The sequence below is a fragment of the Oncorhynchus clarkii genome, chromosome 24, assembly GCF_045791955.1.
Source record: "Oncorhynchus clarkii lewisi isolate Uvic-CL-2024 chromosome 24, UVic_Ocla_1.0, whole genome shotgun sequence".
NCBI classification, from domain to species: Eukaryota; Metazoa; Chordata; class Actinopteri; order Salmoniformes; family Salmonidae; genus Oncorhynchus; species Oncorhynchus clarkii.
The window spans coordinates 17,828,520-17,855,944 of record NC_092170.1 but is presented as its reverse complement, the minus strand read 5'-3'; the positions used below and the strand labels follow the sequence as shown (position 1 = coordinate 17,855,944).

Here is a 27,425-nt window from a genome sequence, read left to right as displayed (position 1 = left end):
AAAAGAAAGAAGTTTTTTAAAAATGTAAGAATCTTAATCATGTTTTTCACATAATGGACAATACGATCTAAACGCAACCCAAAATGTACAGGCAATATAGAACTACCCAAAGGGAAAACAATGTTATCCCAGAAAACGGCTAGCATAAAAATCTATGAACCCAAATCAATCTCCATGCAACAGAAATCTTACACACAATTCATTCAATTTTTCATAAATATGAAGACTCCTACCATGTCCACTGTTCCCACAAACATTCAGATTAAGTGAAGAGGGACACCATTTGTAAACCAGTTTAATTGTGGTTAAGTAGCAGATCAAAGTGCTAGAAGTTAAAAGTTGAATGTTGGCTACACAGGTTGTCATAATAGTGTAGTGGAAGGCAAACATTGAGAATCTAGATACGTTATGACCAGGCATACCAGAAAATATGGTTGGTGGAGAAAGATGTCAGAGCTTCGTAGGTGACTGCCCTACAATGTCGTTTAACCCCAAACTGCCTCATTTAAGTTCTCTACCATGACACTGCCAAAGGCCTTTGTTTTAACAAGTTCACTGCTGCAACACAATCAATAAACAAGACATTCCTCACTATATTACACATATATATATATATATACACTCCAGGAACGATTTGCAGTGCTTGTGCCTGCTCTGCTGGTTCCTGCTATTAGTAAAACAAATGAGGCAATATGTAGTCACTTGAGTATTGTCATTTTCATCCTGTGCTAAATTGAGTGGTTGTTCAGTTTCATGAAAAGTCATCACGTTCACATGTGCATGGTGGGAATGCTGACATTTTGGGTTGGATTCCTGCTTGGGCCACATCCACACATGTCATTACAAAATAGTCTGTTTTACCAGCAGGGGGAGCCTGTGGAGCCATATGACAGTGCTGCAGTCGGAAGGGGAGCACATGGCATGGCTAGGCCAGGCCATGTTTTAGGTTAGACTCCACAGCCATGTGCCTGGGTAGAGGGGGAGGTGCCTGCAATCATATTCTCAATGTGGTCCTTTATGGTGCTTAGTTGTTAGAGCACACACACAAACTGATCCCATGCTGACACGCCACCAATCACACACTGCCTGTCTCTCTGACCCCAATTCAGCCCTTCTGAAATTGGACGCTTTGCCTTCTGAATGGTCACATCAGGGTCCGTATCCACAAAGCGCCTCAGAGTGCTTGTCTAGAATCAGTTTAGCCTTTTAAATCATAATGAATAAGATTATATGGACAGATCGTAGATCAGCACTCAGATGATTGGTAGATGTATGCCCTGGCATTAGTGGTAGACTTCAGTTAAATCTAATACCTTGGTGCTTGATAGTGGCACCATCAGTCATTTGTAGTGTGGTTTTTAAATACTCTTGGCTGCGGAATACATGTAGCAGAAATATAAAACCGATCTGGAGTGAATATATGCAGGTCTGACTGCATTCAACATTCGAGGACTCCCTTCTCTCACTCTTAGCTGCTGTTTTGCTTCTGCAGATATGAACACTGAGGGCCAGATAAAATGTGATCCTCTCCACTGCATCCTGTACAATAACATCAAGATGATCCTCCTGGACATCGTACTCAGCCCAACAACAACAACATTGGCTCTTTTACCTCAACCATTATAAAGAGGTTTCTTTTTGGAATGTTCTGAGTTACTCCTTATAGACAGCTGTACTGCCTCAGTTAATAATGCAGCTTGTGATTCATCAGTGAATATAGGAACTGCGTTCAGTATGAAGACTTTTCCATTTGTTTGTCAGTACAGTAGTCCTGGTGCCTGCCTCGCTCTGGGCCTGCCTTGGGCTCGGAGTCTGGGCTGGCTCCTGTCCGGCTGGTCTGCTCTGAGGCAGATGGTCTCCAGGTCTGACTCTGGCCACCTCAGGGTGGGTGTGGCCTGTTCATGTCCTTGGTTCTCAGGCTAGCTTCAGGATGGCTCTGGCCTGGTTCAGAAATCAGGCTAGCTTCAAAGTGCTAACGGGGAATGAGGGCATGGTCACCATAGTTACAGGGTTCAGCAGCTGTGGGTGATGTGCCACCACCTGGGCACCAACTCCCATCTGCTTTCCCATGATGGTGGTTGTGCCCTGGTTGGGGACAGTACCATTGACCTGAGCATGGGTGATGGTATGGGTGATGTGGCCCACCATGGCTGGCTGGGTGACAGCCACAGGTTGGGGGTAGATGGTGGGTAGATGGTGCTGGCCCAGGTGGGTAACAGGGTGGACGGTGATGTGTCCGATGGGCTGGTGGTGCCCTGGGGCCAGCTGCATGGAGGCTGTGGAGGAGGGGGCTAGGTGGGTGAGGTGCTTGGCTCCTCCAGATGAAGTCTGGGCCTGGATGACGTGGTTGACGGCCTGGATGACGGAGGCGTGGGAAGCCGAGCCGTGGGCGATGACCGTGGGCTGCAGGCTGGGGGCCTTTACCATGTGTGTGTGAGCCGGGAAGAGGGTGCTAGGGGAGGTTACGATGTGTGTGTGGGCCGGGAAGAGGGTGCTAGGAGAGGTTACGATGTGTGTGTGGGCAGGGAAGAGGGTGCTAGGGGAGGTTACGATGTGTGTGTGGGCCGATAGGAGGGCCTGGATAGGGGTGGTGGTGATGCTGGATGTTGGGGTGGAGAACGTAGCTGAGACAGGCAGGGCTGACAGCAGGTGGGGGTGAAGCTGGGGGTGTGTTTGGGCCTTGTGTTGGCTGGAGATGTGTTGGGTGAGGTTGGAGGTAGTGGGGGTTATGGGAGTGGGGGTCACAGTCTTGCACAACTCAGGCTGTATGGCTTGTTGAGGCATGGTGGGTAAGGCTTTCGGTGCTGCCGGAACATTCTCTTCATCCATGTCGTCTTCACCCTCTGGGACACAGAAAGAACACGTTAATAACTTTACCTTTGATTGTAAAAGCAAATTACATCTCAGATTTCATCGCTTTGTACATTCTTATAACACTGTGTAGAAACAAGTGTAGATGGGTCTTACTATAAATAATGGGGGGGAAACAAAAATGATTTTCATGAAGTTCCACGTGTACTTAGTTCCACGTGTACTTAGAGGAATGAAAGTGAATATGCAAATTGGCACATAACTCCAGCTATACAACAACAGGACTATACATCCTTTAACTTGCTAATGAACCCTGCTTAAAGTCAAGACTTTCAGGGACTTTTTCCAAGCACTGGAATTGTGAAGGACATCAATGTTATACAATTTATATAAATTGTACATAGTGCCTAATATAGAACCCCTCCCCATTCATAAAGTAAGCCATTACCAATAATGCATTTTTAGGCCTTGATATTATTATTACCTGTCTAAATAGATTGGATGCATAGCGATGTTTTTATATATGTAACCAATGTGGCCGACACAAACCATGAATAGCAATAGAACTAAATCTCACCATTTCAATCCCAGACATGTGTTGTTTTTAATGGAAGGATTTGTATGGAAAGCCAAGTTCATGTAGTCTACTTCAAGCCCCTTGTATTGTTTAACATGGAAAATGAAACACGTCATTTCATTACCAGACTAAATTATGAATAAGCCCACTAAGCTATGTAATTTGTCATCATTATATCCAGAATAATTCATAGGAATAGTGTTGGGTGTTGCACAATAGGCCATCCTACACAATTGCGCACAGTAGACAGTTTTTGTGCCTGGGATTGGACAAACTCATTACCTTGATGCTTCCTCTTTTAAATCTAACGAGACCCTGCTGTAAATCAAGCAGACAACAAACGATCAACATCAATTCGCTACGGATATCAGATCCAATGTGGATCCAGGCACAACGGTCTTCAATGGCATATCGCCTGAGACAAAAATATTCTGGACATTCATCACAAACACCTTTACTGTAGCACTTGGTGTGTGCAAAAGCTGTTAATCACTTGACTGTCTTTTGGAAATGTCCTTCCCGGATCAGATGTGTGAAAATATCAGCGTAAGAAATCAGCTGGACACCAAATTCGTATCCAACAAGTATTATGCATAATTATTGAAGAACCACGTTAATGACAGTATCAAGGTGACCCTTTCAGTTAGAAGCATTACATTTTGCAATGCTTACGTTCTTTTGGATTTGTGCACCCATGAAAACTGTTTTCACCCCGTAACATAAGGAGACAGAAAATGTCATGTAGTTACTGGATTTCTGAGATCTCAATAGAAAAAAAAAAAAACTGTCAGTTAGATCCAGGACTCAAGTTCAATGTCTAATTTAACTGATTAATATATGATAATGACAACTTGCACTGCCATAAATTGCTGAAATAATGGCATTGTAGTTTCATTGGAGTGGTGTATAAAATGGCATTGTAGTTTCATTGGAGTGGTGTATAAAATGGCATTGTAGTTTCAAATTATGCTGGAAAATAAGTATTTGGTCAATAACAAAAGTTGATCTCAATACTTTGTTATATACCCTTTGTTGGCAATGACAGAGGTCAAACGTTTTCTGTAAGTCTTCATAAGGTTTTCACATGCTGGTATTTTGGCCCATTCCTCCATACAGATCTCCTCTAGAGCAGTGATGTTTTGGGGCTGTTGCTGGGCAACACGGACTTTCAACTCCCTCCAAAGATTTTCTATGGGGTTGAGATCTGGAGACTGGCTAGGCCACTCCAGGACCTTGAAATGTTTCTTATGAAGCCACTACTTCATTGCCCGGGCGGTGTGTTTGAGATCATTGTCATGCTGAAAGACCCAGCCACGTTTCATCTTCAATGCCCTTGCTGATGGAAGGAGGTTTTCACTCAAAATCTCATGATACATGGCCCCATTCATTCTTTCCTTTTCACGGATCAGTCGTCCTGGTCCCTTTGCAGAAAAACATCCCCAAAGCATGATGTTTCCACCCCCATGCTTCACAGTAGGTATGGTGTTCTTTGGATGCAACTCCGCATTCTTTGTCCTCCAAACACGACGAGTTTAGTTTTTACCAAAAAGTTATATTTTGGTTTCATCTGACCATATGACATTCTCCCAATCTTCTTCTGGATCATCCAAATGCTCTCTAGAAAACTTCAGACGGGCCTGGACATGTACTGGCTTAAGCAGGGGGACACATCTGGCACTGCAGGATTTGAGTCCCTGGTATGTTACTGATGGTAGGCTTTGTTACTTTGGTCCCATCTCTCTGCAGGTCATTCACTAGGGCCCCCCGTGTGGTTCTGGGATTTTTGCTCACTGTTCTTGTGATCATTTTGACCCCATGGGGTGAGATCTTGCGTGGAGCCCCAGATCGAGGGAGATTATCAGTGGTCTTGTATGTCTTCCATTTCCTAATAATTGCTCCCACAGTTGATTTTTTCAAACCAAGCTGCTTACCCATTGCAGATTCAGTCTTCCCAGCCTGGTGCAGGTCTACAATTTTGTTTCTGGTGTCCTTTGACAGCTCTTTGGTCTTGGCCATAGTGGAGTTTGGAGTGTGACTATTTGAGGTTGTGGACAGGTGTCAATGTGATTTTCTGGATTTTTTTTCCTCATTTTGTCTGTCATAGTTTAAGTGATATGATATGATGAAAGTTACAGGCCTCTCTCATCTTTTTAAGTGGGAGAACTTGCACAATTGGTGGCTGACTAAATACTTTTTTGCCCCACTGTATGCTTTCTAAATATAGTATAATCAAATTACAAACTATTGGACTTCACCTTGTAACTGTAAAATACATAAGTCTTAGAAAAAAATGGCATATTTTCTAAAGGTCTCTCGATCAAAAGGTTCGCCCCCATCTCTGTGAAAGTCGCACAGAGCTCTAGCTTGGCTTCCGGGTACTCGTTAGGAACACGCCTTTCAGCTCATATTAATCTTGTCCGTCTACGACAAACAGAAAGAATTGTGTTTAAAATCTATTCATTATTTTAGATTACTGGCTATAAAATCGATCTTGGAATGTGCTACAGCGACAAACCACTCTCCTGCTGCGCTATAATGTATGGATTCCAGAAATATACATTGTTAGTGGCTGTGGGACCGGGTTCCACCAGGAGTTGATGGACAGTTGGAAGAGCGAATGAAACGGTAGGAGGGACATCCCAGCTTCAAGTGGTGTCAGATATCACATCCTGCTTCACACAGGCAAAAAATAGATACTCCTGTGTCCGAGAATCAAGGCTACCGCTCAATGCATCCTATTACGATGGTGTCCATAGATCGATTTACAAGCGAAAATGTCAGTAGGACCCGGTACCAGAACCACACAGGTTTCCAAAACAGGGGACTTTACATCCAAGAGGTTTAATGTAATGACATGAAGGGAAAAAAAGGCAGATTATCATCAATGAATTGCAACTTGTTGTTCTGTGTAAGAAATCCCCACTGGTACCCTAGTTCACAGAAAGACCCAGGTACACGCTACAAGTATGATTACTGTAAAGTACTTGGTGACAACTGTTTAGTGTCATTATTTATAAACTGCTTCTAAATGAATTTGACTGATTAATGGATTGATTGAGCGTACCTGAGGCAGTAGAGGTAGAAGCCTGGTCGTCTTCTGGCTGAAACGTCTGTCTGAGAACACGGTCGATCTCCATGACATTCATCCATTGGCTCAGCTCGTTCTTCAGCTCAGCCAATCGCTGCTGAGTAGCAATCTTCTCCCGCGCCAGTCTCTCCATCTCATGCTCATACTCCTTTTCCTTGCGCTTTAATGTCTGTAAGACACAGAGGAAGAGGAGAGGGCTCAGTACAGTTTAAAACTCACACACATCAAATTTTTCAGAAAGCTTGCTTTCATTATAATAATCACTTTAAACTGAAGTTTCACGTTCCACACAACTTCTTCAATAGTCAGCAACATCCACATTTTCACTCTTGGCTGGAGACTACTCCAAATGTCATCAATGTGCACACAGAGTTTACCCCTTCATAATAAATATGATATGCCATTTGTCATAAAACTCCCCATTTGCGTTCATCTAAAGTAAGCTCTAATAAAAAACATCTGCTATAGAGGCCTCTGTTTAAGCAACAGCTGCGGGGACCACTTGCATAAACCATTTTTCTCTTCTCATCAACATGACAAACAAGCCGCCCCTCATCAGTTTATTCTTTATACTGCTTGTTACAGTACATCACACAACCAATGATAACACAAATACCATTTCCTGACCCCATGGTCTCCACTTCATCTATCCATATTGAGACAGGGCTATATGCTCTGACCAAGAGTTCCTTCTCTCTCCCTGCACAGAAACTATGTCAATCATATATTACCATCAAAACGACACCACAGCCACATCCTGAGTGTTTACAACAGTCGATAGATAATGTACTGTCTAGATAATGTTTCTTCAGAAGGTCATTATGAGTCACTACTGCGTCGACTTCACTTCCACGGTAGACTGAGTTGAGTTGAGCAACTGGCTTCCTGCTGCATTCATGTTTATGGGAGTGTCATATAGCCATTTAAACAGAGGGAGGGACGAGCAGTGTGTGAGTCTAAACAGGGGGAGATTAGCAGAGGAAAACAAAGCCTGGCCAGACAGGAGCCATTCATGACCGAGACTTGTACCAGGACCAGAAACGTTGGGATTCCAGAGAATCACAGGAAATTCCACGGTGGAAAAACGAACTAGTACTGAGTGTGACACTACAGTTGTTAGACAAGAATCAACTGTGTGCATGTCTCCTTATGCGGGCCCCTCCCATCGTTTTAAACCACATGGTCACTAATGTACTACTCTGAAAGCATTACTCACAACTATTTCATAGGACTGGCAGCAGTCTAAAAGAAAGTCTTGTGCAAGCCATTTCCATGTCTGAAAAGTTCCATGTCTGTTGCTTCCTTTGACTGGATGAGCAGAAGCAACACAGACATTAACATTACAGACAGCATCATGACCGGGAAGGGAGCACAACTGTGTGAAAGGAAGAACAGAGAGAGACCTGGATATAGGGAGGGAGCATGGAAAGAGAGAGGTGCTGGGCAGTGGCTCTCTGACCTAGTTTATCTTTTCTGGTCAGCTGTCACAGGCCTGACAAAACAGGCTGTAGTGGGCGGGGCAGGTCTGTACGAGGGAGGGCAGCAAGGATAGAGAGATTATACCATCTGTCAGTCTGCCTGGGAGACCAAAAACAACTAGGAAGAACACCATGATGGACACAAAATCTTTATATTGACTTTGAGAGACAGAGACATTAAGTTTCACTCTCCCCCCTCAAAGGGTATTGCCCAATTACGACTAGGTTCAGAAGACGATGGAATCATGACTAGCCAGTCAGGAGGCTAAGAAGACTAGAATAACAACTAGCCAATCAATCAGAACGAGGCTAAGAAGACTAGAATCACGGCTAGCCAATCAGGACAAGGCTACAAAAGGCTGGACTCATCTATGACAGAGCCATAAAGCTGTTTGCTCACAGACCTGGACTTCCTGTAACTGTGTATAATGTAGCTGGTAGGTGTGGCTAGGTACAAATTCTACATTTGTACAATTACTGTACAGTATGGAAGTATAAATAGATGTCAGGCCAATTGCAGGTCTTCAGTCAGGATTAGATAGGATGCCCTGCTGTCACGCACACAAACCCTATTCCTTACTATACATGACCTGTCTAGTCGAACTGCTCCCTCACCCCTGAGGACAGAAAGGAGGTGTGTGTGTGATGACACTATGCAGCCTATAGGACAGGTGAAGTGTGAGATGACACTATGCAGCCTATAGGACATGTGAAGTGTGAGATGACACTATGCAGCCTATAGGACAGGTGAAGTGTGTGATGACACTATGCAGCCTATAGGACAGGTGAAGTGTGTGATGACACTATGCAGCCTATAGGACAGGTGAAGTGTGTGATGACACTATGCAGCCTATAGGACAGGTGAAGTGTGTGATGACACTATGCAGCCTATAGGACAGGTGAAGTGTGTGATGACACTATGCAGCCTATAGGACAGGTGAAGTGTGTGTGTGTGATGACACTATGACAGGTAAGGTGTGTGATGAGACTGATGTGCAGTCTAGAGCTAAAGACCAGATGTGTCATTCTGTCTTGATTGAAATGTTAGGGCAGAGTACAGTTAAAACAACTATGACAGCCAGTCTGGTGTTTAAGGCTCTATCAGTCCAGTAGAAGGCGTACTGCTGCAGACTCCCCTGCCTGGCTGGTGGTGAGTCACCTATTTATCCTATCCTAGACAGACCTCAGAGGGAGGTGTGTCTGTCTCATCGACAGCACTCTGCTCCAATCAGATCCCCCCAACCCCTCCTGCCCCACCTTCTACTCGCAGACCTGTCTGCATTCCTCATGTCAACAAATTAAATACTGGAATCCCCCCATTTTGTTGTCACGGCAACAGCTGAAAACCGCCATTGTTTCCTTGGAAACCAGTCAGGTGATAAGCAGCACATTGTCCCAGTGCGCCAGCTGTACCATGGTAGAATATTAAAAAAGGCATCAAAAACATACATCAGCGACCAAATAAACAATGCTATAACAACGGTTGCAGAACGCAGGCATAAAGCCAACACTAACACAGAGACAGTCGTATGTGAATGCGAGTGTGGGGGCAAGTCTTTGCAAGCATGCTCATGAGAACATACGGTGGAATTCTGTGGGCCACAGCTGTACATGCCTAGTACTATGACTCAGACAGAGAGGGAGAGAGATGCTGTATGTACTACTCACTGCCCTACAAAAACACCCAGACCCACTGAACTCACTCTGATACAACGACTATGGCCCCACCTCAGTCACTATGCCATCTAGTAGCTATCTGCGTCTAGACATTAACACACCTCTATCTGCTTGCTATACTAGCTGTAGTTTCCATCGGTACGGCTGTTCTATACTGTCCTTGAAGATTGCCTCGCAGAGTGTTTGCCTATCTGTACTACTATCACAGTCTAGACAGCAAGGATAGCTGCCCCTCTCCCCCATTCAAGAACATAGAACACACAGCAACAGCTAGGGTGAGACTAGATAAAAACGGTGTACCTGATAACCAGGCCAAGAACCACAGATGGACACTACAGAACACATGACAAGAACCCAGAGAAAGCATGGCAGCACCTCTTCAGTATCAGCCTGTATTGATCCACCCACTACTAAGTCCTTACCATCCTTAAACACAGAAAGAAAGAGCCCTGCAGCTACGACAACGCCGTCCATACTACGCCAAGGGAAGAGGGGGAGACAGGGTTACAATTAGCTTTTGTTTCATTCGCACGTGACAGACATGACTCCCTCCCTTCCCCCTTCTTTCCTCAGAGGAGCAGTGGGGCCTCTGTCTGCGTGAAATAAAGTAGAGCAGGACGCAGAGCAGGACCGGGCCATGTGTGTGTGTGTGTGTGTGTAAACACCACTCAGGCGGCGTGACATACAATGCAGGTGCTGAGCACATGGCCCCACAGCCAGGCTGTACTCACTGACTCACTTTTGCAGCACTGCCGAGACAGATTGCGCTACGCTAGCCTAAACTAGCTAGCGTGACAGGCAAGCAGCCAACCACGTTACGGAAAAGCCACTCCTTCAGTGCACGGCACTAGCTAATTAGGCTTGGGGACACTGGTCTTTTGACTAGCGTTTGCTGTGATTGTCAGTAACTGTAAACCTTTGTTGTTATCTTCTCACTGGGTCCCAAATTGGAATTGAAAACAAAAAAGTAGCATTTTATTGGAAATAGCCCCAAATAACTACTTTTGGGTGTGTGTACGCAAGCGCTGTGTGCGTGTTTCTGTGTTAAAGCTGGGTGGTAAAATGGCCTAATTTGATAGTCCTTGTCATGTAATGAATTATATAATATTGATGCATTGTTGCCAGTCACTATGAGGAAGAGTTGCTAAGGACGAAAGGCCACTATCAAAATCCTTTCCAATCTTTCTGACTGGCACTGTGCTTTGCTAGAACGAGAGCACTGTGAACAATACAAAACAGCAACCCTGTCATCTCGACTCCTCAATTCTCAGCGGTTGGCAGAGGATGGAGTGGCCATTACCGGCTGTGTGGAACTGAACAGCAAACTCACTTTTCTAACATCTGTTATATGCAAGCTGTGACAGTGTGAGTCAAGGTTACTTAATACAAACAGGGCTGAAGGAAATGGCACAACAACATGTAATCTTGCTGCGACAGTCTGGATAAAGGAACAGTATGTTTTCTTAAAATTGAAAAGAGCAGAAACATTTTGTTGCTCTTGAAAAAGTGATGGTTCAAACCTGACCAAGATGCTGTTTCAACACTGCAATGACAATAGTTCAAAACAAGTAACATTCCCTTCCTTATTGCAGCTTGGGACAAAGCTCACACCCTCACAGGGGGCCCTGACCCAAAAACACAACGTCAGACCCTCCCAACGAGATAGGATCTGGAGCTGCTTTGAAAGGACGTGTCATTGAGAATCAGAACTGAACAATTAGGTGACCCACAGTATTTTATAGGCCTCTTTTGATGACATAAATCCTTAAACAAGGCCTGGAATCAAAGAAGAAAATAAAACACTAACAATTCAAAACCTGTGATTTCCTCTGAATATAATTTTTTTTTTTCTCAATCTAGAATGAATGAATTCGAAAATGTCAAATTTATTCATTCAAAGAATTGGACTTGGAAAAGGAACTAAGTTAATCTCTGCCCGTGAAAAATAAACTCTAAAATCATGATCTACTCTTAAAACAGAGAAATGCTCATATTTGCAACATCAAGTACTTTGTATTATATTGATATGATCTGACATGAGCAGCTTTCCCCACCACATGGAACTGCACATTTCCCCTCCAACAGCACAGCTCTTCTTCCCAAACAGGTTCCGTCAGAGTCCTTCTGTCGCCAATGAAATCTAATAGGCTGGGTAAAATGAGCCTGGTGTTTACGGATGTCTGTGCATGTCCCCTCCCTCTCTTTCCCTCCCCACCTTCCACCCTCCCCTCCAGTTAGCAGCTAGCTAAGTCTCCCTCCCCGGCAGTCCCAGGAGAGGAGATAGATAGCTAGCTTTAGCACTGAGCTGTGGCTGATGTTACAAAGCTCAGGCTAGCCATGTGCTCTCTTGCTCATGTGGCCCTATGAGCAGTGTGAGGCAGGCTGGAGGGAGGGCTGAAAGAAGAGCGGGAGGAGTCCCAGTGTTGAGCAATCCAGGGTTTAAGAGTTCCAGCATGGTGTACATAGCCAGTCTCCCTTTCTCCCTAGCCATCTCTCACACATAGCCATTCTCCCTTTCTCCGTAGCCATCTCTCACACAGCCATTCTCCCTTTCTCCCTAGCCATCTCTCACACACAGCCATTCTCCCTAGCCATCTCTCACACACAGCCAATCTCTCACACACAGCCATTTTAACACGTATTATATCAAACAGCAGCAATTAGATCAGAAAAACATTCCATGTTACAGACCACATCTTAAGAAGTCTTAAAGTAGTAAAGTAACTAATACAGCCTAACAAAGGACAACTAACTACTGTAGGAGAAAATGTCTTGAGAAAAACAGCTCAAACCGACAAGCAAGGAAAGTAAAAATCTGCTTGCAAGCAGGCAGCCTTAAATGCAAGTTCAGCCTTAAATGAAAGTTCCTTGTCGGTTTGGTCTCTAGCTTACTCAGTCACTTCTATGAAAGGAGGAAAAAATGAAACAAGGAAGTGTGACTTGACTTCTCAGCAGAGTGGCTGATGGCGAGAAGTAACCTCGCAGTGACAGTAACCTCGGTGGAAAACAAGAGAAGAGGCATGCTCTGATAAGAGACCGGGCCTGGAGATAACATGATCAGAGTTTTCATTCATAAAGAGTCTCAGAGTAGGAGTGCTGATCTAGTATCAGGTCGCTCCTAACCAAAATAATTGAATTAATTATGATCTAAAAGGCTAAACTGATCCTAGATCAGCACTCCTACCCAGGAGGCCATGTTGCTCAAACAAAGATGACAGACAAAATAAATAAAAAGTTTAACTAGGCATGTCAGCTAAGAAAAAATTCTTATTTACAATGATGGCCTACCAAAAGGTCCTCCTGCGGGGACGGAGGTTGGGATAAAAAATAAAAAAAATATAGGACCAAACACACATCACAAGAGACACCAAAACACTGCATAGAGAGAGAGCTAAGACAACATAGCATGGCAGCAACACAACATGACAATAACATGGTAGCAACACAACATGGTAGCAGCACAAAACATGGTACAAACATTATTGGGCACAGGCAACAGCACAAAGGGCAAGGTAGGGATATGCGTCAACAGCAACCTTGGGAAAATCCTATGCATTATCATTAACAGCAGACTCATACATTTCCTCAGTGAAAACAACGCAAATGTCAAATTGGCTTTTTACCAAAGTACCGTATGACAGACCACGTATTCACCCTGCACACCCTAATTGACAAATAAACAAACTAAAACAAAGGCAAAGTCTTCTCATGCTTTGTTGATTTAAAAAAAAGAAACCTTTGACTCAATTTGGCATGAGGGTCTGCTATACAAATTGATGGAAAGTGGTGTTGGGAGGGGGGGGGGGGGGGGAACATACGACATTATAAAATCCATGTACACAAACAACAAGTGTGCAGTTAAATTGGCAAGAAACACACATTTCTTTCCACAGGGCCATGCAGCTTAAGCCAAACCCTCTTCAACAAAAAATATCAACGAATTGGTGAGGGCACAAGAAGTCTGCAGCACCCGGCCTCACCCTACTAGAATCCAAAGTCAAATGTCTACTGTTTTCTGATGATCTGGTGCCTCTGTCACAAACCAAGGAAGCACCTAGAGATGTTCTGCATAGATTCAGCCAGACCTGGGCCCTGACAGTAAATCTCAGTAAGACAAAAATAATGGTGTTCCAAAAAAAAGTCCAGTCGCCAGGACCACCAATACAAATTCCATCTAGACAACGTTGCCCTAGAGCACAAAAAAATGATACATACCTCAGCGCCACAGGTAACTTGCACAAAGCTGTGAACGAGCTGAGAGACAAGGCAAGGGCATTCTAAACCATCAAAAATAACAACATTTGGCATACCAATTAGGAGCCGGCTAAAAATACCTGAATCTGTTATTTTCATTTTATTTATTTCACCTTTATTTAACCAGGTAGGCAAGTTGAGAACAAGTTCTCATTTACAATTTCGACCTGGCCAAGATAAAGCAAATCAGTTCGACACGAACAACAGATTTACACATGGAGTAAAACAAACATACAGTCAATAATACAATAGAAAAATGTGTACGATGTGAGCAAATGAGGTGAGATAAGGTCAAAAAAAAGGCCATGGTGGCGAAGTAAATACAATATAGCAAGTAAAAAAATAAAATAATAAATAAACACTGGAATGGTAGATTTGCAGTGGAAGAATGTGCAAGGTAGAGATATAAATAATGGGGTGCAAAGGAGCAAAATAAATACAGTAGGGGTGGTAGTTGTTTGGGCGCTCGCAGTAATCTGTGAGCTGCTCTGACAGCTGGTGCTTAAAGTTATAGAACCCATTGCCCTTCACCGTTGTGAAGTCTGGGGTCCGCTCACCAACAAAGATTTCACAAAATGGGACAAACGCCAAATTAAGACTGCATGCAGAATTCTGCTAAAATATCCTGTGTACAATGTAAAACACAAAATATTGCATGCAGAGCAGAATTAGGCGGATACCAGCTAATTATCAAAATCCAAAAAAAAAAAAGATATTTCTACAACCACCTAACAACACCTGTTGCCACAAGAAAAGGGCAACCAATGAAGAACAAACACCATTGTAAACACAACCCATATTTACGTTTATTAATTTTCCCTTTTGTACTTTAACTATTTGCACATCGCAACAACACTGTGTGTGTGTGTGTGTGTGTGTGTATATACACTGCTCAAAAAAATAAAAGGGAACACTTAAACAACACAATGTAACTCCAAGTCAATCACATTTCTGTGAAATCAAACTGTCCACTTAGGAAGCAACACTGATTGACAAATTTCACATGCTGTTGTGCAAATGGAATAGACAACAGGTGGAAATTATAGGCAATTAGCAAGACACCCCCAATAAAGGAGTGGTTCTACAGGTGGTGACCACAGACAACTTCTCAGTTCCTATGCTTCCTGGCTGATGTTTTGGTCACTTTTGAATGTTGGCGGTGCTTTCACTCTAGTGGTAGCATGAGACGGAGTCTACAACCCACACAAGTGGCTCAGGTAGTGCAGCTCATTCAGGATGGCACATCAATGCGAGCTGTGGCAAGAAGGTTTGCTGTGTCTGTCAGCGTAGTGTCCAGAGCATGGAGGCACTACCAAGACACAGGCCAGTACATCAGGAGACGTGGAGGAGGCCGTAGGAGGGCAACAACCCAGCAGCAGGACCACTACCTCCGCCTTTGTGCAAGGAGGAGCAGGAGGAGAACTGCCAGAGCCCTGCAAAATGACCCCCAGCAGTCCACAAATGTGCATGTGTCTCAAACGGTCAGAAACAGACTCCATGAGGGTGGTAGGAGGGCCCGACGTCCACAGGTGGGGGTTGTGCTTACAGCCCAACACCATGCAGGACGTTTAGCATTTGCCAGAGAACACCAAGATTGGCAAATTCGCCACTGGCGCCCTGTGCTCTTCACAGATGAAAGCAGGTTCACACTGAGCACATGTGACAGAGTCTGGAGACGCCGTGGAGAACGTTCTGCTGCCTGCAACATCCTCCAGCATGACCGGTTTGGCGGTGGGTCAGTCGTGGTGTGGGGCGGCATTTCTTTGGGGGGGCCGCACAGCCCTCCATGTGCTCGCCAGAGGTAGCCTGACTGCCATTAGGTACCGAGATGAGATCCTCAGACCCCTTGTGAGACCATATGCTGGTGCGGTTGGCCCTGGGTTCCTCCTAATGCAAGACAATGCTAGACCTAATGTGGCTGGAGTGTCAGCAGTTCCTGCAAGAGGAAGGCATTGATGCTATGGACTGGCCCGCCCGTTCCCCAGACCTGAAGCCAATTGAGCACATCTGAGACATCATGTCTCGCTCCATGCACCACAGACTGTCCAGGAGTTGGCAGATGCTTTAGTCCAGGTCTGGGAGGAGATCCCTCAGGAGACCATCCGCCACCTCATCAGGAGCATGCCCAGGCGTTGTAGGGAGGTCATACAGGCACGTGGAGGCCCCACACACTACTGAGCCTCATTTTGACTTGTTTTAAGGACATTACATCAAAGTTGGATCCGCCCGTAGTGTGGTTTTCCACTTTAATTTTGAGTGTGACTCCAAATCCAGACCTCCATGGGTTGATAAATTTGATTTCCATTGATAATTGTTGTGTGATTTTGTTGTCAGCACATTCAACTATGTAAAGAAACGTATTTAATAAGAATATTTCATTCAGATCTAGGATGTGTTATTTTAGTGTTCCCTTTATTTTTTGAGCAGTGTATATCACACACATATGAGATTTGAAATGTCTATTATTTTGGAACTTTGAGTGTAATGCTGCTAGCTGCAGCGACTGAAGGGCTGCCAGCATCACTGTCCAAAGATGAATCAAACGAAAAGTAATCCTCTGCCCAAATCCTCTTATTCAAACTCTGGTGTGGTGCTCATTGGTCACATTAGTAGACTGCCCCACCCTTTGCCCCCAACCTAAAGTAACAAAAAAATGGAAGAGGGGATCAAGAGGGGGCATGTAGGGAGAGAGAGGCGCGTGCAGTCGGGAAACACGTGCCTGCCCTGCACCGGACTTTTAATACACCCCTCCCATCTCTTCCCTCTCTCTACTCTTCTTTCCACCCCTCCCTTGCTCTCCCCTAACCCACCACTATTGGAGTGCAACCAATAACAATTAGGGACGAGAACTGCGTGACTCAGCACGACTTCTACTAGTCAACTGTTACCAAGGAGAGAGGCCTGCTATAGGCTAGTGTGTGTGTACTGAGCTTGTCTATCAGGAAACGCTGCTCAGTCTGAGCTCCATAGACAGTAGTACTGAGAAGGAGCCTCTTACAGTAAACTGATCAGTAAAAGGGAAGACCGGAGGATGCGATGGTTTTATAGCAACATGAAGCAACTATGCACACGTAGGCCTGTGTCGCATACTTATTATAACTTCTAAGACTGGTGGGAGTTTACAACATACACTATTCCAGATATTTTTTTTATACCAGTATTCAGTCCTGCAAAAGTGCATTATTAAGATGGAAATATATTACAATGTACTGAAAATCTTAAACAAAATAAAAATCCTGATTTCCCTCTTCACTAAATAAGCTTATGTTAAATTCCTAAAAGTGGAGAACCATGCTAGTGTAAATACATCAAGAGTGGAATATATCTGTAGTTGTTTGTTTGTTTCCTGGCCAGTACGTGCTTTAAATACATCCTAAATCCAGCTTGGCTGTCGAGGGGGGCTGGGGGTGCTGGGTCAGTCTGCTAGTCGAACACGCCACACTAACACGGCAGCGTTCCCTCATCACACAGAGAGGGAGGCAGGGGGAGGAGGGAGATTGGGTGACATGAGTTCTCTGTACACCCACACTGCCCTAGTTTCCCTCTCTCCTAGTCTCTCATAGCCCTCCCTAGCCCCCCCCCCCCCCCATGCACCCCACCGCTGCCACCAACATACAAGATCAGATCCTCACCAGCACCAGAGGTGGAGGTGCACAGGAAAGTAGTGTGTGTGCATATTAAACAAGCACACACACAGCAAACATAGCAACAGGAACTCGATCACATCACTCCTGAGTTAAAGTAGCTCAGTCGAAGACCTTTGTACACCGGTCATCTGCTTGCACACAGCTTTCGATATACTCCCTGCCAGTATCACACATCATGACTCATTGAACCACAATTAGTCATTCCTGTTTCAACCACAAAAGTCCATTAAAAAAGGTTTTAATCACATGAGATTAGGTTTTATAAAGCTTTTTATTAAGATTATCTTTAATCAATCTTTCAAATGGGTTTTAATGAACTTTTTGTACATTTTCATTGGAGACTCTGTTCCGCCTATACCCAAAAGGCAACAGAGCATATCCAGACAGTTTAGCTTTCTGCTTGAGACTAGAAACTTCCTTCCCTCCCCTGGACTAACCAGACCAGACCTAATGACGTTGCCAAGAACACCAAGGACCCTAGGATATACAAAGCAGCTCCAATATCAGCCTACTGGCACTAACACAAAATAAGGATTGTTATCATCTTTAGTTCATTTTAAATTAATTGCCATTTTGTAACAGACAGTTTGCCCACACAAGAAACCACCTGTAGATGTGGTGGAATATACACCATCAGTTCACACTGAAGAAGCAACAGAAAGGTTCAGTGCTTAGACAGTTCCTAGCAACACCACCAGACAATACACCAGGGGTCGGCAACAGGCAGCCCGCAGTCCAAAACCAACCCGCAAGTGATTTATTTTGTCCCCTCCCAAAGTATTTTAGTTTTTTGTCCCCAAAAAAATGTTGTGCCTGTAAAAAAATAAAAAATAATGTTAAAAGAAAATGACAAAACTAAATAAAAAGTTGGTCACAAAAACAAACCAAAAATGTAAAATCACTAGAAATTCTGCAATTTAAAAAAAAAATGTCACTGTTCACCAAGTATTCTCACAAATAAAAAAAGGAAACTCAATATAATCAAGGTTTGAAATTGTTATTTTCAAATACAAATCTCACTTGGTCTTAGTCAATTCGCAGTGTACAAATTATTATAATCATGTTCTGGCCCCTGATCGGTCAGCGGCTGACTTTAAACATTTTTTAAACTTTATTTAACTAGGCAAGTCAGTAAGGAACAAATTCTTATTTACAATGACGGCATAGGAACAGTGGGTTAAACTGCTTTGTTCAGGGGCAGAACAACAGATTTTTACCATGTCAGCTCTGGGATTCAATCTAGCAGCCTTCCGGTTACTAGTATAATGCTCTAACCACTAGGCTACCTTCTGCCCCAAATCTAGTTGCCTACCCCTGCAGTACACGGTCTGCCAACAACACTTATATTAAATTATCCACAAGTATAAAACTCCAACTTCGTTACTGGAAAAAAGCTTCTTCAAACAAAGCTTCACAGAAAACTGACCCTGCTCCCCTTGACAGGGAAACAATCAACATTGGAAAACTAGAAAAGCCACAGTAAATTCAATTGTGAAAATCGACACTGAATTCAACAACTCAGTAGTAGTTTCTCCTTTGCTCAGCCATGCAGTTCTTCTAGGTTGCTTACCTGTATATATCGGAGGGCGCTCCTCAGGACACTGAGGTTAGAGGTCTTCTTCTCGTCTGCGTTGGGGATGTTTTTCTTCAGGGTGTCAAAGCACTCTTTCAGGTGAGCACGTCTAAGTGTAAGGGATGGAGGGATGAAGGTAGAGAGAAGAGCCTTTTAGTTCGAGGAAGAGGCAGGACGAGACGTCATTTCACATTCAGATTCAAAAAGAAAAAAAATGCTGCAAACCAATTTACCATTTGGGACTTATAAATAATTCCTAGTAACATAAGACACATTGAACAGGTTTCTGTTTCCTGGTGAAACATCTCTAATAAAGGATACAGGCAGGGGTACGGCAACAACTCCCCTGCTTAGTCCCGTTCTGGGCATTATAACCCTACTATTACAGTACATGGAAGTACTAGCAGAATAAGCAGAACATTCAAAGCCATTAACAAGTCCAAGATGTCAATTATCGTCTGACAAATGCAATAGCTATAGATTAGCCATAAGTGAATAAATGGGAGAATAAGTTGTTCTTAGAACAGGACAGAGAAGCAAGCAAGCAACTCGGTTGAAAAAAAGACATGGGCAATAAGTGGGCTCCCGAGTTGCGCAGTGGTCTAAGGCACTGTATCTCAGTGCAAGAGGCATCGCTACAGTCCCCGGTTCGAATCCAGGCTGTATCACATCCAGCCGTGATTGGGAGTCCCATAGGGCGGCACACAATTGGCCTAGCGTTGTGCGGGTTTGGCCAGGGTAGGCCGTCATTGTAAATAAAAAGGTTCAATTATACATTTAAAAAATATATAAAAATAAAAGTGCACACCTAATCTCAACCTTAAACTGACCTGTGCAAAGAGCTCAACCCTCTTTGTTTAATAAAGGCGACCATGGGAGAGAGATGCACCCACCTGTTTTTCTCAAGCTTGTTATGTACTTCTCTTGTCCCTGCCCTGTAAAAGCACAGATCGGAGCACATTGTAAGATTGGGTGTCCAGAATGGGCAAGACGACGAGACTCACAGAACAAGAATCAAAATCAACCAACAAATATAAAGTACTCCATCATCTTCTACTTTACTTCAACAATATACTGTATAATATGCACAGGGAGCTAATTGGATCTGATTATTACACAATTGTCCAATCAGGACATACCCATTATGAAGTACATAAGCCAAGAATAATTTAGTCCAAGAATCCTTCAGTGCAGTGACTTTTTATGGTTCGTGATTCTTCCGATACCGTTTGTGCCTTACCACTCAACAAGTGACTGACAATCACAGGCACAGTTACAGACAAAGGAAAACTAAAAGGCAAATGGAGGAAAAAATCCAAACAAAGTTCAAACCATCCTCTCCTATAAATAACTAAATGGCCACTTACCCTCCAGGCCTCTTCTTCCCGTCCAGGTCAGGGGGGCTGCCTCGGCCCCCAACAGGGCTGGTCTGGCCTCCGCACGGAGTCTGGGGGGGCCCTGGCTGGGGGAGTAAGGAATGCAGCTGGGAGGCTGAGACGATGGAGCCAGGTTGCACCAGCTGGGGAGACTGCTGTTGTTGCTTCTGCAGCAGTTTATGGGTTCCAGATTGAGGGGAAACAATCTGTGGAAGGTGATGGTGGTGATGATTCTGCTTGTGGTTGCCAGATTGAGCCAAAGACAAGTGGTGGGAGTGGTCTGTCGTCACCTGAGGAGAGAGAGCCAAAAGCACACCCTGTCCCTGGTGGCCCTGCCCTGGAGAGTGAGGGTCCCTCCTGGGGGAGGCCAGGTGGGGTGCTGCCCCAGCCTGGGGGGAAGAGGGGGTTGGGACGGTGGGGGGCAGACCTGTGTGGTTGGAGGTCATCGTGGGGATAGGGATGACAGTCATGGAGGGGGGCGGCAGCGGGGGCGGGACAAAGGCGGGGCAGCGCTCTGAGTAGGGGCAGGAGTCTTCTGCTCGGGTCACATAGTTCATCTGGATGGGGGAGGAGTAGGTAGTGACATCATTGCGTTTGTGGTCAGATAGCGGTTCGAGGCGAAGCTTCTCCCGCAGCTCATTCTCCTCTGTGGGGAGAGAAAGACGGCATGGTTAGAGGACAGAGCATGCTAACAGTTAGAGCAGCAAGGTTAAGTACCAGCAGAAACACTTCACAACATTTCTAGCGTTCTCTGACTAATCTCCCTCTAGTGAGTTTGACAGCCGCAATGCCTTGCCCGCAATGCCTTGCCTATAATGCAGCCGCAATGCCTTGCCTGCCAGAACAGTGAAACTAGTTACAAGAATTGACATTATACTAAACAGAGCTTGTCTTTGAGGGAATCCTGTAGTGCACTATATAGAGAATAGGTGCCATTTCCAAGTCCTCATTACGTTGCGCTTCTTGGTGCTGGCTGGTTGCCTGGCTACATGACAAACTCAATGCTGTTTATTCTTTAAACGAGTTTATTCACACAGGTCTGGAGTAGAGGTCGACCAAAAACAGATACCGATTATTCGAGGATCAAAAAAAGATACAGATTAAATCGGACGATTTTTTAAAATGTATTTATTTGTAATAATGACAATTACAACAATACTGAATGAACACTTATTTTAACTTAATATAACACATCAATAAAAATCAATTTAGCCTCAATTTAGCTTAAATAATGCAAAAACAAAGTGTCGGAGAAGAAAGTAAAAGTGCAATATTTGCCATGTAAGAAAGCTAACGTTTAAGTTCCTTGCTCAGAACATATGAAAGCTGGTGGTTCCTTTTAACATGAGTCTTCAATATTCCCAGGTAAGAAGTTTTAGGTTGAGGTCATTATAGGAATTATAGGACTATTTCTCTCTATACCATTTGTATTTCATATACCTTTGACTATTGGATGTTCTTATTGGCACTTTAGTATTGCCAGTGTAACAGTTTAGCTTCTGTCCCTCTCCTCGCCCCTACCTGGGCTCCAACCAGGAACACATTGACAACAGCCACCCTCGAAGCATCGTTACCCATCGCTCCACAAAAGTCGTGGCCCTTGCAGAGCAAGGGGAACAATTACTCCAAGTCTCAGAGCGAGTGACGAGTTTGAAACACTATTAGCGTGCACCCCACTAACTAGCCAGCCATTTCACATTGGTTACACCAGCCTAATCTCGGGAGTTGATAGGCTTGAAGTCATAAACAGCTCAATGCTTGAAGCATTACGAAGAGCTGCTGGCAATCGCACGAAAGTGCAGTTTGAATGAATGCTTACGAGCCTGCTGCTGCCTACCACCACTCAGTCAGACTGTTCTATAAAATAATAGACTTAATTATAACATAATAACACACGGAAATACGAGCCTTAGGTCATTAACATGGTCCGGAAACTAGCATTTCGAAAATAAAACGTTTATTCTTTCAGTGAACGACGAAACCGTTCCGTATTTTATCTAACGGGTGGCATCCATAAGTCTAAATATTCCTGTTAACATTGAAGGTTGTGCAATGTATATCATAATTACGTAAAATTCTGGCAAATTAGATCGCAACGAGCCAGGCGGCACAAACTGTCGCATATACCCTGACGCTGCATGCAATGAATGCAAGAGAAGTGACACAACTTCCCTAGTTAAAAGAAATTCATGTTAGCAGGCAATATTAACTAAATATGCAGGTTTAAAAAATATATACTTGTGTATTGATTTTAAGAAAGGCGTTGATGTTTATGGTTAGGTACATGTTGGAGCAACGACAGTGCTTTTTCGCGAATGCGCTTGTTAAATCACCCGTTTGGCGAAGTAGGCTATGATTCAATGATAAATTAACAAGCTAGATAAACTAGTAATATCAACCATGTGTAGTTAACTAGTGATTATGTTAAGATTGATTGTTTTTTATAAGATAGGTTTAATGCTAGCTAGCACCTTACCGTGGCTCCTTGCTGCACTCGCATAACAGGTAGTCAAGCCTGCCACGAAGTCTCCGTGGAGTGTATGTAGTGTATGCAATGTAATCGGCCATAATCGGTGTCTAAAAATGCCGATTACGGATTGTTATGAAAACTTGAAAATCGTCCATTCCGATTAATCGGTCGACCTCTAGTCTGTAGTATGACAGGAGAACTGACTGACAGTGTGTGTGGTAAAATCTGTGCTGCACTCAGTTTGTGAGATTATTATATATATTTTTTGAATAGGGAGTGGGGTATATTCCAAGGTCAGTGTGTCCAAGTAAAAGCAGGTTTTATGCCACTAGCCCCATCCCATTCATACGGGCATAGTTCCAATGTAAAAAGGGATATATTCTGTTGGGATATTACAAGCTTCTGTAATTCCCCAAACTAAATCTCCTTACTGGAGACCCATATGCTGTAGTATGTGTAGGGCTACATACTGTAAAGAAGAGTATGTGAAACTTAGAGCAGAAGCAGAATTGTTTTTCTGGGAAACTTCCTTCTGTGATATCTCCACATCTACTGAGAGCACGGAGAGAAAGTGAGAGACTTGTCTGTTAGAACAGTTCAGTACTGATACTATTTACATAAAAGTCCACGTGCTGTCCTTTGAGAATGAGCTCACATTGTGTTGAAAGAACAAGGAATGCGCAATGTCGTCTCAGAGTGGGGGAGAAAAGACGACAACCTGGACAAGCCAGAGAGACAAAGGAAAAGAGGGGGTTGAATCCCTGAGTTCTAGCAACGACCTCACCTATCTTCATCCAATCAGATTGGAGAATCCCCCCCCCCCCCCCACCAGCACGTGTTTCAATGTGTAGATACTAGGGGGGGGGGGGGTTGTCCAGTTGCCATGCTAACAGCAGTGTTAGAACCCGTCAGACACAAGAGAGCTTTTACAGCCATCCTTTACGTTGATAAGGGGTGGAGCAGGGCCATGCCAAGTCTAGCCATTACAGCACGTTAGCTACACAATGTTGCCTTCTTCCCTTCGACCACCATATCCAATTGGGTTGTTCTGAGAACATTTCAGAAGTGTGGGAGATAGAGGTCATACAATGGATTGGGCCCAAGCTGTGGTAGTTTACCTGATTATCAGGAGGGTATAGCTGACTGTAGTCAAAAATATTGACAAAAGCGAAAGTCTCAAAGTATAGCATAACAGTGTGTCTGTCAGTCACAATAACGCTCTCTGCCTGCGCATCATCCAAAAGAGGCTAATGCCATAACATACATGGAACATGATTTCACAGTGAACACAGGCATTGGACATATTTTCTTCATAGCCAGGAACAAGCAACAGCTCTGCTCTCCCCAGCACAGCAGAGGCCAGATCATCAGAGACACTGAAAGCCACCCCAGTCTTAAGAGTCTCAAATAAATAGCAGATCATAGCCGCGGGAAGTAGTTTAGGGGTGCTGCGATATCGTTCTTCGAGTGTGGGTGGGGGTTGCCCACATGCTCCAGACTGCTATCGGGTCGCTAATACAGGACTATTAAAGGCCCACTGCACTACTTTTGTGAAATGTTTTGTAAATCGACCTGAACTAGGCCGATTTAAGTTATTAAAAATAAAATGTTCAAGACCAGGGTTGTATTAGTGCACACCCTAGCACTGTCATCAGTGTAAACAACACCATCATTAGTTTTTAACCACCACCTCAGGCCTTTCCACTACACTCATTAGTGACAAATTGCAGTCAGAGTTCAAAGTTCAGGAGCCCTGAGAAGTTGCAGTCCATTAAGTGCTCTCCTCCCAAATACAAGAACAACCCATAAAACCCCAGGAGGACTAGATTGGTTCGGACAAACCCCAGAAGGATTGGTTCGGGACAAACCCCAGAAGGATTGGTTCAACCTTGCCCAGTCACACACCCAGAGTAGGATTCAAAAGGTCAAACTGAGTACATCAAATACAAAGCCAGCACTGTCTAATTCCACTCTACAAGTACATGAGAAGAATGGTCCTTTACAAACCCATTCCAGAGATCAACCCCTGCCCAGAGCTAGGAATAAGTCTTTCTCTACATGCATCTGAGGATGGTCCTTTAAAAACCCATTACATACTTAAAACCTCCCTTTAAGTGCAGAGTACAGAGTATTGAAACTCCTAAATCAAATAGTATTGGTCGCTTACACATATTTTGCAGATGCTCTCACGGGTGTAGTGAAACACTTATGTTCCTAGCTCCAACAGTGCAGTAATACCTAATAATACACATTAATATAAGAACAGGCGATGTCAGAGTCCGGAATATAAATATATATGATGGTGTGTATTGCTATTATTGACAGTATATTAATTTAAAATATGTATACAGCAGTAGTTATATGATGAGCCATGACTAGAATACAGTACAAACATAAAGTGGGTAAAACTATGTAAACATTAAAGTGACCAGCATTCAATGACTATGTACACAGGTCATTACCCCTCTGTCCTCTCTGCAAATTAATGACAAATCAAGAAACTGACTGGTGAGTAGGAAGCTGTGGATAAGGTAGAGGAAGGGGTTGTTGTTACTTTTACCATCTTGGTTCTCAACCCATGAGTAATCAGAAGGGAAAGCATTGACCTAAGATGTGAGAGAATGATGCCACTCCTTGGTTTCCGGTAAAATCGGAGAAACAGTTGAGTATAGCCTAGTTTTCATGCAATTTATAAACATAATTTTGTAAATCAACGTGAGAGTCAAGTCTGGTATAAGTTTGTTTGTCAACGGCATTAGTTTGTCAATTAAAACACTTTCCAATAACCTTATTTTCTTCAGTAAATTGGTTGACTCGAGACTACAATGAGCTCATATATAATAACATACACACTTTCAAAGTACACGAAAAACAAGATTCAGTGAGAGGAGTTACTTGGTTAATGTTTGCTTGACTTACTAAATATCTAGTGAAATTTTGCATCGTTGTTTTCAGCTCTGTAGCCTTGATAGAATGGAGTTAAAAACATGTGTAGTTCCACTTATATAACCACTGCACATAGCAGAGGAGTGAGTACAGTCGAGCGGGAGAAACACTGCCCTACTTTCTCCCACACTGACCAGCAGCAGCAGCACTAGAGAGAAGAGAACAGGGCGGGAGGGGGCCTCCGAGTGTAGGAGTGCCGAGCATGCACGTGGTGAAACGGCCGGCCCCGGTTGCAGATATGGGGCGTCATCAATTTGGACACGTCACCAGCAACACGCAAAACAATTACGTGTTTAGCGCGTGAGCCGAAGGTTCCTTTACTATGAATGCACTATTTAGTCTACATTTCAGTTTAAAAAGTGCCATGTACGAAATCACAAAATGTAAAGTTGTATTCATACAATCATTTTAGGAGTTCAAAAGACTGATCGCCACAGAAACCGAGAGGGAAACCTGAAATCTGTCATATGATCCCCTGCTATGTCAGGTCAAATTATGCAAAACGGATTTAACGCTCCCGTCGCCACCGCCCTTTCCTGCGAGTTGTTTTCTCGAATGTAAAATAATGAATGAAGGTTACTATTCAACTTTAAAAGAGGTCGCCAAATGTTAAGGTTACAGGGTTTTGCCGAGATATCATAGTTGGAAACAGTGTTGCAAATAAACAAGATCGTTTCAAGACTTGATAGGAGGCGTTTCGATCATCCTACGTCTGTAATGCAGTAAAATTCACATGGCTACATTGTCTCCTGTCACACATCCAAATTATATATTTGTAATCAACTTCTTAGAACAAGGAGCCACTGAAATAGGCTACCATTTCAAATCACACCTCAAATTGCTCAAGACATTTAACTCAGTAGAGCCAACTATATAGTCGAGACAAGGAAGTCTAATCACAACCCAAACAAAGGCAATACAATCAACTGTGCACGTTAAATTTAAACACAAATAATGTATTACGGTAGAAGTCGATTTACATCGAGAGAGGTAAAATGCATGCAGAGATTATTTTCACAGTAGAAATAACTTAGAAATTTGACACATCTAAATAACGAATTCGTTTGATCCTTTAAACTTTGAAAGCCTCTAGAAAACCTATAATTGATTGCAACCTTTACATACCACGTGCTTTCTGTTGTTGCTGGGCTTGCAATTCCAAAAACTTTGCTGCTTCTAAAAGCGTTTCGATGCTCATTTCTTCTCCGTATTGGAAACAAAACGTTACAAGTAAAAATGTTGAGCAAATGTTACAGAGTATGCACTTTATTTTTCAGTGTAATGATCCAGTCTTTCAATCAGCAAAACTGAAGAAAAGGGTAATCGGAGACCCCTCGTAGAAACTCTTCCACATACATACGTAGAGGAGTTGCAACAAGATGGCGCTGCGAGTAGTGGGTAACAAATCAGGGCCAAAAGCATACCATTTATGACCGCCCACACATGTTATTCCCTCCCATACACTGCAATGACAAAGAAAACAAGAAATGGAGTCTTGGAATGGACTGACCTGCTGCTATTTCTTAGA

General features: G+C 43.6%; 1 protein-coding gene across 2 annotated transcripts; it reads right to left on the bottom strand.

Annotated features, from left to right (window-relative positions):
* Positions 1–279: 279 nt before the first annotated feature.
* Positions 280–27,311, bottom strand: LOC139383175 (max-binding protein MNT-like). 2 transcript variants are annotated; one of them, XM_071127563.1, is made up of 6 exons: positions 27,023–27,311; positions 20,473–21,127; positions 19,999–20,040; positions 19,103–19,214; positions 6,453–6,645; positions 280–2,843 (listed from the first exon to the last, which is right to left on the bottom strand). In XM_071127563.1, exons 1-6 carry the CDS (start codon positions 27,093–27,095, stop codon positions 1,954–1,956), a joined length of 1,965 nt encoding a protein of 654 aa, XP_070983664.1. In that variant the 5' UTR covers positions 27,096–27,311; the 3' UTR covers positions 280–1,953. The 2 variants fall into 2 exon arrangements, with proteins under 2 accessions (XP_070983664.1, XP_070983665.1); XM_071127564.1 differs by lacking the exon at positions 19,999–20,040.
* Positions 27,312–27,425: the final 114 nt, after the last annotated feature.

Bases quoted from the DNA above. Each gene is read 5' to 3' on its own strand.
- LOC139383175 (XM_071127563.1), bottom strand. From the start codon at position 27,095: ATGAGCATCGAAACGCTTTTAGAAGCAGCAAAGTTTTTGGAATTGCAA. The intron at 21,128-27,022 runs GTATGTAAAGGT...CTCTCCCCACAG, and splicing joins GCAACAACAGAAAGCACGTG to AGGAGAATGAGCTGCGGGAG. The intron at 2,844-6,452 runs GTACGCTCAATC...TCTGTGTCCCAG, and splicing joins TTCTACCTCTACTGCCTCAG to AGGGTGAAGACGACATGGAT.